The 18,778-nt window shown below is 55.8% G+C and overlaps 1 protein-coding gene across 1 annotated transcript in view; it reads right to left on the bottom strand.

Annotated features, from left to right (window-relative positions):
- Nucleotides 1–17,522, bottom strand: part of FBLN7 (fibulin 7) — a 33,342-nt gene extending 15,820 nt beyond the window's left edge. Inside the window, exons 1-3 of the mRNA XM_059659170.1 lie at nucleotides 17,254–17,522; nucleotides 1,341–1,373; nucleotides 208–367 (exon numbers count right to left, since the gene is read on the bottom strand). Of these exons, the coding sequence (XP_059515153.1) occupies nucleotides 208–367; nucleotides 1,341–1,373; nucleotides 17,254–17,325 (265 nt within the window). The 5' untranslated portion in view covers nucleotides 17,326–17,522. The remainder of the gene's footprint in view (nucleotides 1–207; nucleotides 368–1,340; nucleotides 1,374–17,253) is intronic.
- Nucleotides 17,523–18,778: the final 1,256 nt, after the last annotated feature.

Genomic DNA, 18,778 nt, shown 5'->3' with positions numbered 1-18,778 from the left:
TCTACACGGGAGTAGGTGACATTCAGATGGCGGGGGTAGGGTAGAGGGTAGGGGGGTGGGGGAGTGGGGGGGTGGGGGGTGGGGGGAGAGGGGAAGCCAGCAGGCGAGGCCGGGAGAGGCCTGGGAACCCACGGTGAGGCACGGTAAAGTGTCACAGGTGAAGGGCCTGAGTGCCCTGTGCCAAGTCCTGCCGACTTGGGGACCCACCTGGGGGGCTGTCGGGACCCACTCTGTTGGCAGAGCTCTGGAGCGCAGCCAGCCGGCTCCTCACGTTGCGGAGCCCCTCGGCGAAGCGGGTCTCCTGGACCTTCAGCAGCTGCTGCAACTGGCGGATGGCCGTGAGGACCTGCTGCTTGTTGAGGCAGCTCTGGGGACAGAAGGACCACCACCCACGATGGCTGGTTCACTCGCTCTCGGCTTCCAAAGCCACCCAGACCCCTGGCCCAACAGAGGGATGTGAAAGTGGCCTCGTGGGCACCCTGCCCAGAGTTCCCACTGGACCAAATGACGTCCCCACCACACGTAGCATAGCCCCGTGCACCCTTCAACAAAAGCAAAACGCCCACCTTCAGAGCAAAGGGCAAAACGGATGATTCTATATGACTGGGTGGGTGGACACTGGTCTGTGCCCAAAGTGCCTTATATACAGTAGCCTTCACTCCAAGATGTCCCCACTCTGCACTCTAAATTAATGCTCTAAATCTGCGCCTTTGCCAAGTTTTTCTTTGTCCCTTGGGCTTTTTAAAAGCAGGTGGGCAATATGACCTACAAAACAGGCAAAACAGGAAGGCTCCATGGGCCCCACACTTTTAGCAATGAAACAGGCAAATAAGAAAACAACTATAGAGTTAGAGAAGCATTCAACAAAAGTCAAGGCCCAGTTCTGATGATGTTTTAAAAGCTTAAAAAAATAACAGAAAAAGGCCCTAGCTGGAGAACTCCAGGCCTCCAGTCGTTCAGCTTGCTCAGTGGATAGAGCATTGGCCTGCGGACTGATGGGTCCTGGGTTCAATTCCGGTCAAAGGCACACGCCTGGGTTCAATCTCCAGGGTGGGGCGTGCAGGAGGCAGCCAATCAATGATTCTCTCTCATCACTGATGTTTCTCTCTCTCTCCCTCTCCCTTCCTCTCTGAAATCAATGAAAATTTATTAAAAAAACAAATAGAAAAAGGAGGCTTGTGCTCTGCAAGATAAAGACCAACTTAAAGCCACACCTGCATCATACTTAGTGATACCAGTTTTAAGGTTCCCAATCTCAACTGTGCGTAAGAGCCAGGGCATGAGGAGGGGGGCTGGAGGAGGGGTAAGTACAGCGGGTGGTGACAGGACGTGGGGCTCACCTCAGTGTGGCCGCGTCTGACCTGACCCATTACCTGCATGAAACAAAGGCGAACATTAGACGATAAAGGACTGTTTTCTGTAGTGATAGGCTTATGGATCATTTTTCATTTTACTTTTTTTATACTTGCTTTTTTTCCACAATGATTATTAGTTTTATAATTTAAGTTTTTTTTCTAAAAGGGCAGCGGGGCGGCGGGAGTCACGGGGCTTCTGGCCACCACGGTGGAAACAGAGTTGCCGCGGCTCTCCCAGGGAGCCTGCCAGGCCGCTGCACCTCGGAGGTTTGGCCAACAGATGACTCAGCGGCCTGGCTCAACGGGCGCTTTTGACAAAGCTGAAACCCCAGTTGCCCTGGAACTCGTTAGCCCACGGGGCATCCTTGGCTCATTCCGCCCGGACCAGGGCCTGACGGGGCCTGGCCCCCAAGGCAGCTGCTGGGAAGAGACGTTTTGTTTGTTTCCTTCTTCCTCCCCCGCGTGTCCTTCCCACTCAGGCCTGGGCGCCCGGGCAGCGCCTCTGGCAGCCCCTGCCTGCCCGGCATTGCCCAGACATCCCACCCAGGCCTCACTTCCCACACCCACGCCCCTCCCTTCAAAAAGCTGCTTTGATTAGATGGCTTCGTGGCTCCTGTGTGACGGACGTGGAGAAGTTCACAATTTACAAAGCGACCGGCCCCTTCAGAGAGTACTAGTGGCTGGAGCAAGGCTTGGGATGGTGTCTGTCACCGATGAAGATAAGAGGCTGAAAGCCAAGCAGCTTTCCCCAGATCACGGGGCTTAGGAGCTGTGGAGCCTGGCTGGGCCCCCGCTGGCTCCCATCTGCCACCCTAAGCCGTCAGCGACCCTCTGCACTGTCTTGTGCCGCCTCATTTGTCCCCCACAGGCCCCTGGACGGTGAGTGGGCTTCTTGATGCATCTGCAATAGACATTGGTAACTCGATGGCCCAAGCAAAACAGCCCACAGGAGTGAATTTCTAACTCTTTGCAAATTTCAGGCTGCGGGGCCTGGATGGTGGGGGTGGAAGGGGAGAGGGAGCGGAGGCAACATCCCTCCCCACGTTGAGCCAAGCCAGCAGCTGCCCCCCTAGCTGGGAGAGGGGTCGCTGGGCTGGGGCTGCCCCAAGGGACACGGAAGGGCTGTTTTAAAACTGGGGAGAGGAGATCGGTGCCAAGACTGCTGTCGCGAACCTGGGGGTGGCATGGAGCCCCAGAAAGTAGAGAAAGAAGGGAGCGAGTGTGGAGGGAAATAGGCGCAGCAGCCAAGTGTGTCTGAGCCCAGTGCAAGTTTGGGCACAGCTATCCTCTGCGTCTAGGTACCCTTCCCAGGACCCTCGGCCCCCGCACTGTGGAGAATGAGCACCAGCTGCTTTCCCCCTAAATGCTCATTAGGCGTGAGAAGGCCTCATCCAGTCATAATGGGAAAGCCTTCAGACCAAGCACACTGAGGCCACAACCCAGGCGGGAGGGAGAGGGGAGAGCTGTGGGTGGACTTGCTGAGGGAAGGTTGGGAAGGCCCGGCCCATTCATTCCTGCCTCCAGCATCGCAGGAATGATGCTAACCGAGGAAGAGAGCCTAGAAATAAATCCATGCACAGATGGTCAATTATTAATGCGAAGGCATCAAGAATATACAATGGGAAAGGAAGACAGTCTCTTCAACCGATGGTGTCGGGAAGACAGGACAGACACAGACAAAAGGATGAAGTGGGACCCACCATACACAAAAATCACCTCCAACTGGAACAGACTTGGATCTGAGGCGTGAAACCATCAAACTCCTGGAAGGAAACGTAGCTGGAAAACTCCTTGACACCAGTCTTGGTAATGATTTTTTTGGATTTGACACCAAAAGCAACATAAGCAGGAAGGACTACATCAAACGAAAAAGCTTTGACACAACAAAGGAAACAAACCATCAATCAAATGAAAAAGCAGCCTACTGAATGGAAGAAAAATTAATCCACAGTTAAGGGATTAATATTCAAAATATATAAATAACTCACACAAAACAACAGCAAAGCAACCCAAACAATCTTATTAAAAAATGGGCTGAGGCCTGGCTGGTGTTGCTCAGTGGTTGAGCATTGAGCTATGAATCAGGAGGTCACGGTTCCATTCCCGGTCAGGGCACATGCCTGGGTTGAGGGCTTGATCCCCACTAGGGAGGGTGTGCAGAAGGCAGCTGATCAACTATTCTGTGTCATCATTGATGTTTCTCTCTCTCTCTCCCTCTCTGAAATCAATAATCCTATATAATAAAAGGGTAATATGCAAACCGACCAAACCACGAACCAACGCTCAACGCAGGAACTGCCCCCTGGTGGTTAGTGCACTCCTACAGGGGGAGCACCACTCAGCCAGAAGCCGGGCTCGCGGATGGGGAGTGGTGAGCGGAGCAGTGGTGTCGGGAGCCTCTCCCGCCTCTGACTGCAGCCATCCCCCAAGGGGTTCTGGACTGTGAGAGGCGCAGGCTGGGCTGAGGGGCTGTCCTCCCCCTCCACAGTGCACAAATTTTCGTGCACCAGGCCTCTAGTATATATATAATTGGACAGAGGATCTAAATAGACATTTTTCCAAAGAGGACATGATTAACAGGTACATGAAAAGGTGAGTGACATCATTAATCAATCATCAGGGAAATACAAATCAAAACCACAATGAAATAGCACCTCACACCTGTCAGAATGGCTGTCATCAATAAATCAACAAACACATGTTGGTGAGGATGTAGAGAAAAGGGAACCCTCTCCTACTGTTGATGGGAATACAGATTGGTGCAGCCATCGTGGAAAGCAGTATAGAGGTTCCTCAAAAAATTAAAAATATAGTCCTGGCTGGTGTTGGGCATCATCCTATCCACCAAAAGATTGCCAGTTCAATTGCTGGTCAGGGCACATGCCCAGGTTTTGGGTTCAATTCCTCATAAGAGATGTGGAGGAGGCAGCCAATCAATGTTTTGTTCTCACATCAATGTTTCTCCCTCTCCCTTCCACTCTCTCTAAAAAGCAATTTAATTTTTTAATTAAAAATACAACTACCTTACAACCCAGCAATTCCACTTCGGGGTATTTGTCTAAAGAAAATGAAAACTGCAATTAAAAAATGCACTCCTATGTTCACTACAGCATTCTTTTCTCTTTTAAAAAAAATTGATTTTTAGAGAGAAAGGAAGGGAGAGGGAGAGAGAGAAACATTGATGTGGGAGGGAAACATCCATCAACTACCTCCTACATTCCTCTATTGGGGATTGAGCCCGGAACCCGGGCATGTGTCCTGAGCAGCAATTGAACTGGCAACTTTTCCGGTGCATGGGACGATGCCCAACCAACTGAGCCACACCGACCAGGGCTACAGCATTATTCTCAATAACCAAGACATGGATATAATCTAAGTGTCCACAGATGGATAAATGGAAAAAAGGTATGATATGACATATATATATATATATATATATATATATATATATATATATATATATTTTCAAGGTGTGAATGATTGTAAAGGCAGTGTTTATTAAAATACATTTCATTTTCATAACTGAGCTATCAGCTGTTAAATTGTGTCTATATTTTTGGGGACACCCTGTATATACAATTCCACCATAAAAAATGAAGAAAATCCTGCCATTTGCAACAAATGGGTAGACTTTGAGGGCATTATGCTAAGTGAAATAAGTCAGACAGTGAAAGATAAATACTGTATGATCTCACTTGCATGTGGAATGTAAGAAATAAACTCCTGGATACAGAGAATAAATTGGTGGTTTCCAGAAGATGGGGATGGGGTGGTGGTGAAAATAGCTGAAGGTGATCAAAAGATAAAAAGTTCCAGCTACAGGTCCTGGTACCTAATGTACAGCAGGTGACTGTAGTCAACAGTACTAGGTTGCATGTTTGAAAGTTGCTGAGAGTAGATCACAAACGTTCTCATCACAAGAGAAACAATTTGTAATTATGTGAAGTGATAGCTATGAACTGACTTATGGTGGTGATCATTTCACAATATAGACATATATCAAATCACTAAGCTGTACGCCTGAAACGAATATAGTGCTGTATGTCCATTATAGCTCAACACAACTAGAAGAAACAAAAAGGAAAGTCCCCAAGAGGAGAAAAAAAAGAGAGAGGCAGGTCTCTGAGGTCTTGGCAAGCCAGTGTGCGGGGTCTGGGCCGGGTACCAGGGAAACAGATTTAGTGGCTGCGGACGTGACGTCTGATGAGTTGGCTGCAGCTGCTATTACAAGGGTGGGATCACTGCCTTGATCCCAAAATGCTAAATGGAGCCCTTGGGAGCTATGCCCAGAATCTGTCACCTGTCGTTACCTCAATTCATCCGCAGAGCCAGGTGCTCAAGAGGTCTGCATTATGGGCACAAATGGGGCCCAGAGCGCACTGGAGACCTGAGTGTGTCCCCTTTATCATGTCACCTGACTGTAAAGCATACTCCCAACAAAACATCAAAACAAAGAACAAATCCCATGACCAGAGGCACCCATGCTAACCGCTGTCGGTTTTCACTGCTGGATGGCAGACACATGCACACACACGAGGGTCATCATCATACACTGGGCCACAGGGCACAAGTTCCTTGTGGACACTGGGTTGTGTGTCACTGGGTTGTGGTCAGCTTTCCTGTGGACACTGGGTTGTGGCATTGTTTCACACCGAGAAGCAGAGCAGCTTGTCGGACCCGGGCCTGGATGCCACTTCCGCTCCTCTGTGCTCTTTCAGTCTGGGGAGGGGCTCCTTGCACCCTCCATCTGCTTGCCCTCTTACCTCCCACACTCACCGCATCCCCTGCTCTGGACCACGAGGAGCCCTGGACTGAAAACAAACCATTTTCCTCTGCAAAGGTAGCCTTGATGAGGTCATCGGGGCATGCGGGGCCTCCGAGGCTCAGGGACAGGAGCAAGTTGGACCATCAGGTGTCACTACCTGCACTTCAGCCTGGCCCTGCCACAGCAAAGGGCTGGCTTCGGGCAGCCCCCTCCATCTCAAGGGCCCAGACCCCAACTGTTCAAATCACCCACAGGCTCACTCACCCTTCCAGAGCTGACCTCCCACTCCAGCAAAGGCTCCTTGCGCTGTGATTAGGCAAAGGTCAAGTCCACACCCGGAAGGAAGGCGTCCCAGAGGCTGAAGAGGGCTGGTGTCAGGGCCCCACCTCCACAAACCTCTTCCAGAGCCTCGAGGGACCCTCATCTTGAATATTTTTAAAGAGATCCCCTCAGATGGTGGAGGTGTCCACCCTTTAAAGCCTGGCTCTGCTACCGGCTTACACCATTAATGGTAAATAATGAAAAAGTTTCCATTTCTTTGAATTAAAAACCTATTTGATACATAGGGGTGGCAGAGGTGGCTCTGAGCACAGGCCAGTGCTGAGAACTGGGAGGGTGGGGCCTGGCCCTAAGGCTCTGGGGAGCCATGAGGCCACAGAGCTACACTCCACCTGCCTCCTGCCACCCCCCACAGGGAAGTCGTGTCCGTGTTCCCCCAATGCTCTCTCACAAGCTCCTGCTGTGGCGGCTCTAAGGGAGCTGCCCAGAGCTCAAGGCACTCCCTCCCTCGGAGCCGAGACAGGACCCGACCTGCTGGCCCAGGCATACATGACGCAGACGATGTGAGTGCCCCCCCAGTTCCAGTTCACCCCATCACTTTGCCAGACTTGGTAGGCCTGACCCCTCCCACCCCATCCAGGCCTCCTGGACTTCTGGGCTCAATTCATAAATGAAGTTTAGCCTGGCCAGCATGGTTCAGTGATTGAGTGTCAACCTGTGAACCAGGAGGTCAGTTTGAATCCCAGTCAGGGCACATGCCCAGGTTGCGGGCTCGATCACCAGTGTGGGGCGTGCACGAGGCAGCTGATCAATGATTCTCGCACATCACTGACGTTTCTATCTCTCTCCCTTCCTCTCTGAAATCAATACAAAATATATAAATACATGACGTTTAAGACACAGAGTCTGTTCTCAAGACACCAAAGGGAGTGAAACTCTGAGGACACGTGGGGTACATGGGGGGGGGGGAGTGTTCTTTGAGGCTTTTGTTCTCACATGACCTGGCTCGATGGTCTCCCCACCGTGACAGTCTTGGGACAGTGACTCTCTCTGAGAACCATTCCAGTGGCCCCAAAGCAACCACGGATGACCCCTCGGACCTCGAGGGGCCGTGCCCTGAGCTGGTTTCGCGTGAGCCACAGCTATGCGCCCTGTCAGCGTTTGCTAATGGGAACACATGTTTTGATGCCGGTGGGTCTGCGAGAGGCCCCAGCACACTTGCCAAGCGGGTGCCTGCTAGCCAAGCTCGAGCCCTCGGCGTCTGAGTCATGTCGGATCTGCGCGGGTGTTCTCCAGAAGTTATTTCCATTTCAGACCAAGTCAGAGGTGGGTTCTAATCCCCTTGATGTTGCCTATTCCAGTGGTCTTTGCCCAGCACCCACACGGAGGAGGAAAGAAAGTGGGTGCTCCTGGGGGAAGGCCCTGTGGCTGTCAGGGTTCCCCAGAGAAACAGAACCACGAGAACGTGTATGGCACATGTTTACATCTGAGAGAGACAGTGAGAGGCAGAGAAGTTTGCTGTGTGGAACTGGCTCACGTGATTGCGGGTCTGCAAGTCCACACCCGCAGGGCCAGGCAGGCTGGGACCTGGGAGGAGCGGAGGCTGGGACTGGGGAGGAGTGGAGGCTGGGACCTGGGAGGAGTGGAGGCTGGGACTGGGGAGGAGTGGAGGCTGGGACCTGGGAGGAGTGGAGGCTGGGACTGGGGAGGAGCGGAGGCTGGGACTGGGGAGGAGTGGAGGCTGGGACTGGGGAGGAGTGGAAGCTGGGACCTGGGAGGAGTGGAGGTTGGGGTTGGGAAGGAGCGGAGGCTGGGACTGGGGAGGAGCGGAGGCTGGGACCTGGGAGGAGTGGAGGCTGGGACTGGGGAGGAGCGGAGGCTGGGACCTGGGAGGAGTGGAGGCTGGGACCGGGGAGGAGCGGAGGCTGGGACCTGGGAGGAGTGGAGGCTGGGACTGGGGAGGAGCGGAGGCTGGGACCTGGGAGGAGTGGAGGCTGGGACTGGGGAGGAGCGGAGGCTGGGACCTGGGAGGAGTGGAGGCTGGGACTGGGGAGGAGCGGAGGCTGGGACCTGGGAGGAGTGGAGGCTGGGACTGGGGAGGAGCGGAGGCTGGGACCTGGGAGGAGTGGAGGCTGGGACTGGGGAGGAGCAGAGGCTGGGACCTGGGAGGAGTGGAGGCTGGGACTGGGGAGGAGTGGAGGCTGGGACCTGGGAGGAGTGGAGGCTGGGACTGGGGAGGAGCGGAGGCTGGGACTGGGGAGGAGCGGAGACTGGGACTGGGGAGGAGCGGAGGCTGGGACCTGGGAGGAGTGGAGGCTGGGACTGGGGAGGAGTGGAGGCTGGGACTGGGGAGGAGTGGAGGCTGGGACCTGGGAGGAGTGGAGGCTGGGACTGGGGAGGAGTGGAGGCTGGGACCTGGGAGGAGTGGAGGCTGGGACTGGGGAGGAGCGGAGGCTGGGACCTGGGAGGAGTGGAGGCTGGGACTGGGGAGGAGCAGAGGCTGGGACTGGGGAGGAGTGGAGGCTGGGACCTGGGAGGAGTGGAGGCTGGGACCTGGGAGGAGAGGGGCGGCAGCTTGAGCCCAAGGTGTGTGAGAAGCGTTCTTGCCATCTCTGTCGGGATGTCGGTCTTTTGGACGGAGACCCACACACCTGCTTTATGCTTTAATGCTATTTACGTCCAAAAATTACCTTCACAGCAACTCCTAGACTGGTGACTGACCCATTACCTGGGTGCCGTGCCCAGCCGAGCGGACACATAAAATTAACCGTCTCCTTCAGACGGAGCCTCCCTCTAGGGTCTGGGCCCGGGGTGCTCAGGGCATTTTGGGTTTTTGCCATCCTGCTGCCCATAATTGTATAGTTACACCCAAGCCCCCTTCCTGTCTGCTTTTCAAAACGGCCATGGGAGCAGGGGCCACAGTGGGTGCCAAGAGCTGGCACTATGGCCACACTTCACAGGAGTCACTCACGAGATGCTCACATCAACCTCGGGAGGTGGCAGCATTATTGTGCCCACTTCACAGACAGGAAGCCAAGTAGTCACGGCGACACACCCAAGACCTCAACCCACGGCACCTTCTCCAGACCCTGGAGTGACAGGAAAGCTGGGCCCACTTCAGTCTGCAGGCCGACGCTCTATCCACTGAGCCAAACCAGTCAGGGCAGGGTCCACTTTAGAGGAGTCCCTCGGAACCCCAGGAGCCCACCTCTGCCCACCTCCTGATCTCGTGTCACAGCACCCCTAGCTCCCTTGAGGGCCACCTCTGGTCACCTGCCCCTGGCCCCTCTGCATGCCTGAGGGCAGCAAACAAGCTACAGATAACTTTGAAATCTGGGTACACGCGACGCCCACGCGAATGAACCACCAGACGACAGACTGAAGGAGGAGCAGGAATGAGGTAGGGTGAGCCCAGGCTCACTATTCGACTCACTCCCCAACCCAGCTGATTCCTTCGCCTGCTTGCTGCCCAGCTAACTCCTGCCCAGTTGCCACGTTCACCTGCAGGCCAGTTGTGCCTTTAATAGCATCCGTGTTGTCCTCAGTCAATATCTCCCCTAATGTCCATCCATTCGGAGAGCGTGTTCACTGATGGCAGCCAGGATGAGGGGCTCAGAGAAGGCCCCCAGTCTGTTCACGGCCCCTCTGAGTTCCCCATGGTCCCCCCAACACAGATAGACCCTCCCAGGAGTGTTTGCACTGGTGCTGGTTGTTTCAGTGCAACACACGTGCGTGCACATCCACACATGATCCAAGACTTACGTGACTACTGAGAACTGACATCTACCAAAGGCTTGTCCTCTACTGTCGGCTCCAAGGAGGTTGGGGTGAGAGGGCAGGGCCAAGGGCCTGGTCCCGGCAGGAAGTATGGGCAAACCCAAAGGAGGAACAATGAGCGCTGTACACTTGGCCGTGGCCTGGGTTCTGGGCCTGGAGTCCTTACTCTTAGAGTAACTAGCCTGGAGCTGTGGCAAATGAAACAGGTGGTGCTTTCAGCTTGTCCTAAACTCTAGAGAACCTGCCCCCCTCCCCCTCCCCCCGCACCCAGTGTTTCTGGGTGCAATGCTCCTGTGCTGTCTTGGACCCGGCATGTGCGGCCCACCTGCTCTCCATGTCCTCGCTCTCCTTCCTGGGATCTCTGAGGCCGGAGGCCAGGCCCAGGCGGCATCGCTTCCTTGTGAAAACCCCGCAGGGGGTCCCCACCCGGGAGAATTCAGGCACACTCCGCACCGTGGGGCTGACGGCGTACGCGTTTCTGTTGCTGCTGTGACAAATCGGCATAAACTTGGCAGCTCACAACACAAATGATTACTTCACAGTCGGCAGGTCAGAAGTCCGACACTGGGCTAGATTCAAGGCAAGACTCCCGGGTTTCAGGGATGGGAGCACAGGTGTCTTTGAGGGGCATTACTCTGCCTCCCTCTTCTCTGCGCTCAGCATTGGGACCCTCTGTTTCTCCATCCATCTCAGCCAGCTCCTTTCCACTACACAGCCTTTGCACTGGCTCTTCCTCTGCCCAGAAAGTCTGCCCCGTCCTCCAAAGTCAGGCTCCCTGACCACTTCCACGAGAAGTCCCGCTCTCAGAGGCCTGCCCTGCCCATTGGGCAACAGGAACCCCGCCTCCCGGCAACACAGCACGCCACTCCAGTTGTCTGTCTGCTTTTGATACTTCTCAGGTTTATGTCTTCTCTCCCTGCTTGGTGCTATGCGACAGCAGGGCCTGGGTCTGCCTCGTCTTCTCTCCCCAGGCTCCCTGTAGACTAGTGATGGCGAACCTATGACACTCATTTTTTGGGTTGATTTTTCTTTGTTAAATGGCATTTAAATATATAAAATAAATATCAAAAATATACATCTTTGTTTTACTATGGTTGCAAATATCAAAACATTTCTATGTGTGACACGGCACCAGAGTTAAGTTAGGGTTTTTCAAAATGCTGACACGCCGAGCTCAAAAGGTTCGCCGTCACTGCTGTAGACCCTGTTCTCTGACATTCATTTCCTCCTTCGCAGGACCCCATGAGGGGGCGTGTCTACTATCCCCACTGGTCAGAGCAGGACACTGAGTCACAAGAGGCAGGAACTGGCCGCAGGGCATGCAGCAGGAAGAGGGGGCAGGCCAGGCCCCGGCACGGGCACCTTCTGCACTTGCTGCGCTGCCTCCCAGGCCCAGAGCAGCACCGGGCCGGCAGCGGGACAGCCTCAGGTCACAGGTGTTGAACGAGTGTGTCATCTTACTATAGGCTCCTTCCGGGAGGGTGAAGCCTCTAATGAGGCAATCAGAGAAAAGGCCTAGATGGAGGAGCCCCGAGGGGTCAGGTGAAGGAACATGTGCACGTGTGTGCTCGATACCGTGTAAATGACTGCCTGGCGTCTGTCCTTCCCTACAGGCAGCCGCTCTGTGCTGCTTGGGTTCTACAGACACCCTGCCTTGGAGGTCTGGGCGCTTCCCTTTCCTTCCTCTCAGCCTGAAGCCGTGTGATTCACTCAGCTCCCTGGGCTGCACAGCGGGTGCCGGTCATGCTCTCGGACCTGGCCCTGCCCCCCACCCCCCTGCACAGGTGGGTGAGCAGAGGGAAGGGTCCTCCCAGGCTGCAGTGCACCCTCCCCTTTAATGAGGGTCCAGAGATAACATCATCTCCAGTGGAAAGTGAAAGGTCTGAGTCAGGGGCCAACCGGATGGCCACAGTGGACCAAAGGGCAGCTTGGGGGCGTGGAGGCCCTGGGGCTCCACAGGACAAGTTCCTCGGGCCTTGCTCTCCCTGGGAAGGTCCTGGAGGCCAGGCTGCCAGAGGCGTCCACTGTCCCAGGCTCAGGGACATGAGTCATCGCTTCCCTGAGGTGCAGGTGGACATGCTCAAGTGGGTAGGCCTGGGTCCCGTCAGGTGACAGGTGCTGTTACGTCTTGAATGAAAGTGCATGTAATGGCCTGCATTTAGGTCCCAGGCAGTTTCTGAGAAGCATGGAAGATGCTGGCAGAAGGTCTGAAAGGATCTAGAAAGTTCTACCACCCAGGGAGTCTGCCTTGTGTCCCCAGGGCTGCACAGCCCATGGACAGATCCGCGGGAGTCAGCAGCCCCGCCGCTGCCCTGGGGGTCATGGGAGCGACCAGCACAGCCAGGCCTGTCAGCAGTCAGGAGAGGAAGTCTCCTCCTAGGGCAGCGGCCAGGACGCAGGTCTGGGCAGGCGTGTGGAGGGGGACAGTGTCCACATGGTGCAGGGAGCAGCCTCCCAGACCACGGTGGCTTGGTGGGCCTGGGATCCAGTCTGGTGTCCACAGGATCCTCCAGGGCAAGTGGGTCTGGGAGCGCACTGGGTCCTGCCTGACTCAGAGACCCAGGCAGACCAGGAAACACAGCTGCTGCTCTCGGTCCACACCCTCCACATCCACTGCCCGAGGCCCCTCCACTCTTCTCTGCAGTCGGGGCACCCGGGACAGGGCTCGAGGCCCTTCCTAAAGGTGCTGGGCAAGGGGGAGGTGCTGGGGAAAGCCACCACGCCAGCAAGGCCTCCCTTTGCCCACCCTCACCCTGACTGCACCCTTTCGTCCAAACACAGGGGCCTGCGGGGAGTGACTCTCTGGGTCCCGTGATGAAAGGTTTAGCAATAGCTCCAGGCCTCCTGCCCTCTCCCACCCCATCTGCAAAGAAACGGCCGCTTTTCCCATAGAGAGGGAAATCTGTTTTCCCACCTCTCAGATCTGGGCTGGCCTTGTGACCTGCTCTGGCCAGCAGGATGCAGTGGAAGCGAAGTACCAGTCCCAGGACTGGGTCTGTTTAACCACATTGTCTGGTTTCTGTGTCTGGTGTCCTGGCTTCTGGGGCCTGTGGACTCAGGCCAGCTGGTTGCTGGAGCCCTGGGACAACGGAACACCCTCCTTGCCCCCAGCACACCTTTTACATGCAAACCAGCCCATCCTCCTGCCTTTCCTACCCTTACACTCCTGAGACACCAGCGCCCCACACCCACCCACCCAGTCCATCCGCCCCAACAGCCCGGGTCAGGCACAGACAGCTAGGGCACCCCACACTGTGACCTGCTGAAATCACTCTAGCTGGCCGATCGTCACCTCCTTAGCCCGTTACCTGTCTCACCCACTCCTTCCCTCAAACCTTTCCCGAAGTTTCCCTCCCCCTCTCTGCCTGTGCCCCCTCCCACCCCCCGCAGCCTGGCGTGCCCCCTCCTCCTGGGAACTGTAACAAACTGCCTTTTCCATGACAGGCGTCTCCTGATCTGTTGGCCTCACCACACCTGGATGGACCTAACACCCAGGCCGTGCCAAGACAGGGTCTCAAGAGGTCTGGTGCATGCTGCAAAGAGTTCCTAAGAGCTTGACACCAAAAGCGTGATCCATAAAAATAAAAAAACTGATCAACTGGACTTCATCAAAATGTAAAACCTCTGCTCTGGCAAAGACACTGAGACCAACTACCGACTGGGAGAAAATGCTTGTAACTCACAGATCTGAAGGACGTGTGTTTAGGACACACAAAGAATGCTCAAAACTTGGTAAGGAAACAAGCCGTTTTTAAATTGGGCAGAAGGCTTCACTCAACAGACTACGCATCGGACAAATAACACGAAAAGCTTCCCACAGTAATTAGTCCTTAGGGAAATGGGAATCCAAACCTCAGATACATTATTCCAATGACCCGGAGCAAACAAAGCAGACGGCACTCAGTGCTGGCGAGGGTGCGGAGTAAACGAGCCTTCATACACTGCTGGTGGGAACATAAGATGCTACAACTAATAGGGGAGACAGTTTGGCAGTTTCTTCCGAAGCACACACACACTTGCCATATGACTCAACAATCCCACTCCCAGATGTTTACCCAAGAAAAATGACCATTTACATTCCCACAAAAAGCTGTGTGGGAACGTTCATAGCAGCCCTACTCATAATCGCCCAAAAAACGGGAACTGTCTCCACGGGTGTCGTTCAGTTCGGGGCGGGGGGCATCGATCAACAAACTGACCCTGGACGGCCTGGCTCAGCTGTTGAGCGTCAACCTATGAACCGGGAGGTCACGGTTTGGTTCCTAGTGAGGGCACATGCCAGGGTTGCAGGCTCCATCCCCAGTGTGGGGCGTTGCAGGAGGCAGCCGTTCAATGATTCTCTCTCATCGTTGTTTCTATCTCTCTCTCCCTCTCCCTCTCCCTTCCCTTCTCTGAAATCAATAAAAATACATTAAAAAAAAACACACATGAAAAACCGTGTGCGTCCACACAGTGGACTACTACTCAGCAGCAGTAAAAGAACCATGGGGACTCAGGACCACATGGAAGAATCTTAGCTGCGTTGTGTTAAATGGGAGAAGCCAGACCAACGGCTGTGCGCTCTTCGATTCCCTTCATGTGACACCGTGGGGAAGACAAACTGTTCGGTGAAAAGCAGGTCGGTTTGGGGGGCGCTGTCCTGTGTCCTGTCTGTGGTGGTGGTTACCATGCACAGAGTACCATTCTGCGGTTAAAACTGTGGGAATGTGCACCACACACATTTCCCTTAAGCTATAAAAGGCAGCATCTCAAATGGACGGAGGCCACCGGGAATGAACCTCCCGTGGAGGAGTTTGGAGCCGTGACATCTGATCATAAAGAGAGGCTCTGGGGAGGGGGAAGCCTTCTGAACGCATAGACCCACCCCCAGGCAAGGTGCACGCTGAGGCCCTGAACCCCTGAGCCCAGCGCAGGGCGCTGTGCAATGTTCTCCCTTTCAGAGTGGACAGCGGTTTTGCGAAAGGGCCCCCCACCCATGCGTGTGATCCCCACACTGCTCAGCCTCCCTCCTTCCCCACGACCACCTGTTCTCATCAGCAGGTCACCTGCAAAGTGGCTCAGGACAGATGTGCTGACAAGAAGGACATGAGAGGAAAGCCATGGAGAACCAGAGAAGAGCAAATGAGACTGTCCGTCCCCACAAGGTCCTGCTGCAGACCCTTGCAGAAGCAGCTCCCCGCTACCCCGTAACACGCATGCACGCACACATACACAAAGGCACAGCACGGACAAACACAGGCGCGCACACACGCACTATCACACATACAACCAAGCATTCACACAGACACAGAGACGTGCGCACACAGTCACAGGCACCTACACACATACACACGCCAGGTCCCCCGTGGGCTGTCACCTAATACAACAAAGTGAGCACACGGGGATCAGGCACCCCAGACGCCCGTGGGCTGCTGCCAGGAGCTCCTGTGCCTGTCCCGAGGGGGTCCCTGGGTTGTGTGCACCCTGCCTGTCTCCTCTGTGGCGGGAGATGGTCCCACGGATGCAAGTCATTCTCCAAACTTGCTGAGTCTCCACCAGCCAACAGGTCTGGCCCGTGGCTCATCCTGTGTTCAGATCAGGTGAACTCCAGGTACACAAGTCACCTCAGGTCCTCATGAGTCCAACCCTCTGTCCACTCAAATTTTTCTGCCTTCAACCCCTTCCTAGGTCCACAGCTTTTAACGCTGAAAGCTGGGGTTCCCTGGGTTTCAGGCACCTGCTGAATTAAAATCACTAGGGACAATTTTTTTAATTGGGAAAGTCAAGATGCCTAAGTCTCAACCCAGACCAACTGAGTCAGAATCTCTGGGGGAGGCAGGCACCAGGATTTCTAGAAGATCCCAGGTGCCCTCCTGTGCGGCCAAGGTCTGCCCAGAAGCTGCCCAGCCAGGTCCTGCTCGGACCACCACCAGCATGCCCACGCTCCATGCATTCCACGGAGCTCCTACCGGAAGCTGGTGCCTGCCCCTGCAGTGGGAAAGGCTGACAATAAACATGCAACCTATCACAATGAGTCATTATAGACGTCATTGGGGTGCAGTGGGCATGTGGAGGCTTTCCTTCCCCGTCACTGTTATTGCTGTGGGCGGTATTGTTGGGGCACAAGCTGGGCCTCCACAGAGCGGGAGGGGCTCTGACCCAGAGCTCACCTGGCGGTGCTGGCTGTGGATTCAGCACTTCCAGGTCCACCTTTGGAAGATGCATTTAAATATATATATTTCAAAGAGAAAGAGAGAGATAGAAACATCAGTGATAAGAGTCACTGATCCATCTCCACGAGGTCCTGCTGCAGACCCTTCAGCCACCTTCTGCACTGGGGATGGAGCCCATTGAACCCAGGACCCTTCAGTCTGCAGGCCGACGCTCTATCCACTGAGCAATACCAGCTCGGGCCGGAAGGTGCATTTTTATCTGGACAGATGTGCTGACAAGAAGGAGCTTTTTAAAAAATTAAATGTATTGGGTGGCATCGGTTAATTCGATTTATTGGGGTGACCTGGTTAACATTATATGAGTTTCAGGTGTACACTTCTATGATCATCTGCTGTTTATTGCATTGTGTGCATTCTTACCTTAATTTCCCTCTCCAGTGTGCGCATTCTTATCTTAACATCACTGCTTTATACAAAAGTGAGTCTGGCCCAATAACAAACCCAGCGAGACGCCACCGCATACAAACAAGGAGGGAAAGTGAACCGGGAGCCCGCGCGCGTGGGAAAGTCAGCGGCAATGGGCAAGAATGGGCCCAGGGAAGCGCCGGGGCAGTTCAGACGGAGATGGGAAGTGGGGGGGGGGGGGGGGGGGCGGGGACTCTGACCCAGCTGGTACCCGGCCCTGCTCTTGGGGACCCGGTGGAGACCACCGTTTCATAGCCCAGGGAGACCATCCCGTACCCCGACCCCCGCGGAACCCCCAGCGCCGGGGCGAGGGGCTGCGCGGTGACCAGCGGGAGGACGGGTGGGTCTGGAGCCTGTCCCTGAAAAGCAGTCCAGCCCCAGGTCGCTCCAAGCCCCTCGCCCGCGCCTCCAGGGAGGCGGCCCAGGTCCGCGCACCGGCCTGGAGGCGGAGGACACTGACCTGGGCGCCGAGCTGCGCCGGGCCGGCGACGAGCAGCAGCAGCAGCAGCGCGCGGGGGCCGGGGAGTCGCATCTCGCCGGCGGGGACCGCTCTGCCTGGGAGGGAACGACGCTGCCGGCTGCTGCCGAGTGTGTCCCGCTGGTGCTGAGCGTATCCAGCCAATGCCCAGTGCGTCCAGCCCACAGGGTCCGGGCGGTGGAAGCGCGGCCGGCCGCCTGGGAGGGGAGCGCAGTTAAGCCGGTGCGCGCCGCCTGGGGCGCCTGCGGCCACCAGCGTCCGTGGTCCAGCGGTGGGGGCGCGGGAGGGAGGCGCCGGCCCCCAGGCGGGGGAAGGAGGAGGGGCCGCCCGGCCAGGAATGCGCCTGGAGCGCGCCCAGCCCGAGCCGCAGGCGGCGCGACGCCAGGACCTGGACGGTGGGGAGTGTGCAGGGCCCCGGGGAAGGCGCGGGGTCCGCGCGGAGCAGGAGCACGAGGCCAGGCCGGGCGCGCACCCGCGCGAGGCCTCCTGACCGGCCCCTTCGCGGCGGGGAGACTGCAGCTGACCACCCCCCGCTCCCCACGCACAGTGCGACTCCCACCCAGTTCTGTCCTCTCCACAGCCACGCACGAGCACCGTCCTCCGCCGCAGTGTGGCGAGGAGATGGGCTGCAGAAACTCGACAGGAGGCCGACCAAGCTCTCCATTCGCGGAGGTCCCTTGCACCCGGTTCTGTAGGAGGAAGCAGATGGCCTCCCGCACTCCTGGAAAACATTATCTAAGTTCTCACTGGAAAATGTTTTCAGAGGCAGCGCTGCAGATGGCACGGTGCACACCACATCTAGTCCTTTTCCGCTCCTCACTTAGCAGAGCCCACTCGGAGCTCAGCAAGCTGCGCCTCCGGGAAGGGGTGTTTTCCTTGGAAGGCAGAAGGGGTTGGGGAGTCCCCTGGGAAGCGTGGGGCAGAGGCCAGCGGCCACCTGAGCGTTCACTACCCAGAAAACCCCACGGTGCCTCTCTGGCCACCTTCCTGCCAGAGGAAGTGGAGCGGCCCGTGTAAGTACATGTTGCATCCCTGGTGAGACATCTGGAGGAGAGACCTGGGCAGCTTCGCTGCTCCCTTGTCCGGGTGGAAGGGGCCAGGCAGCCTGCGGAGACTGGCTTACTGCTCCATCTGTCATGTGTTTGCTGTCTGTGCCCACGCAGTGTCCCCTGTTCCCTCTGTACCCCTCACCCACTAGTGAAAGGTTCGTTCTGGTCAATGTGGTCTTGTTCATTTTGCATTCTATCCCACCTGTGTTTGCGCTGCAACACTCTCCCCCTCCCCCACCCCCCCAAAGAGGGGCGGCACTGCTGGGGCAGGGAGGCCCTAGGAGGCTGATCCAGATCAGATGCCAGAGCCCTAAATGGAAGGCGACCATAGGACAAAGGTAGCAAATGGAAATTAGTAAGCAGGAAAAAATACCAACAACCACCCACCCTCCAAACGCGCCAAAACCCGGCTCCTGCAAACGAAGTTCCTGAAGTCCTGTGATCGTGTATGTAAGTAA

The sequence above is a fragment of the Myotis daubentonii genome, chromosome 12 (assembly GCF_963259705.1).
Source record: "Myotis daubentonii chromosome 12, mMyoDau2.1, whole genome shotgun sequence".
Classification (NCBI taxonomy): Eukaryota; Metazoa; Chordata; class Mammalia; order Chiroptera; family Vespertilionidae; genus Myotis; species Myotis daubentonii.
The sequence above is the reverse complement of the archived record's forward strand: the minus strand, read 5'-3'. Positions and strand labels throughout refer to the sequence as shown.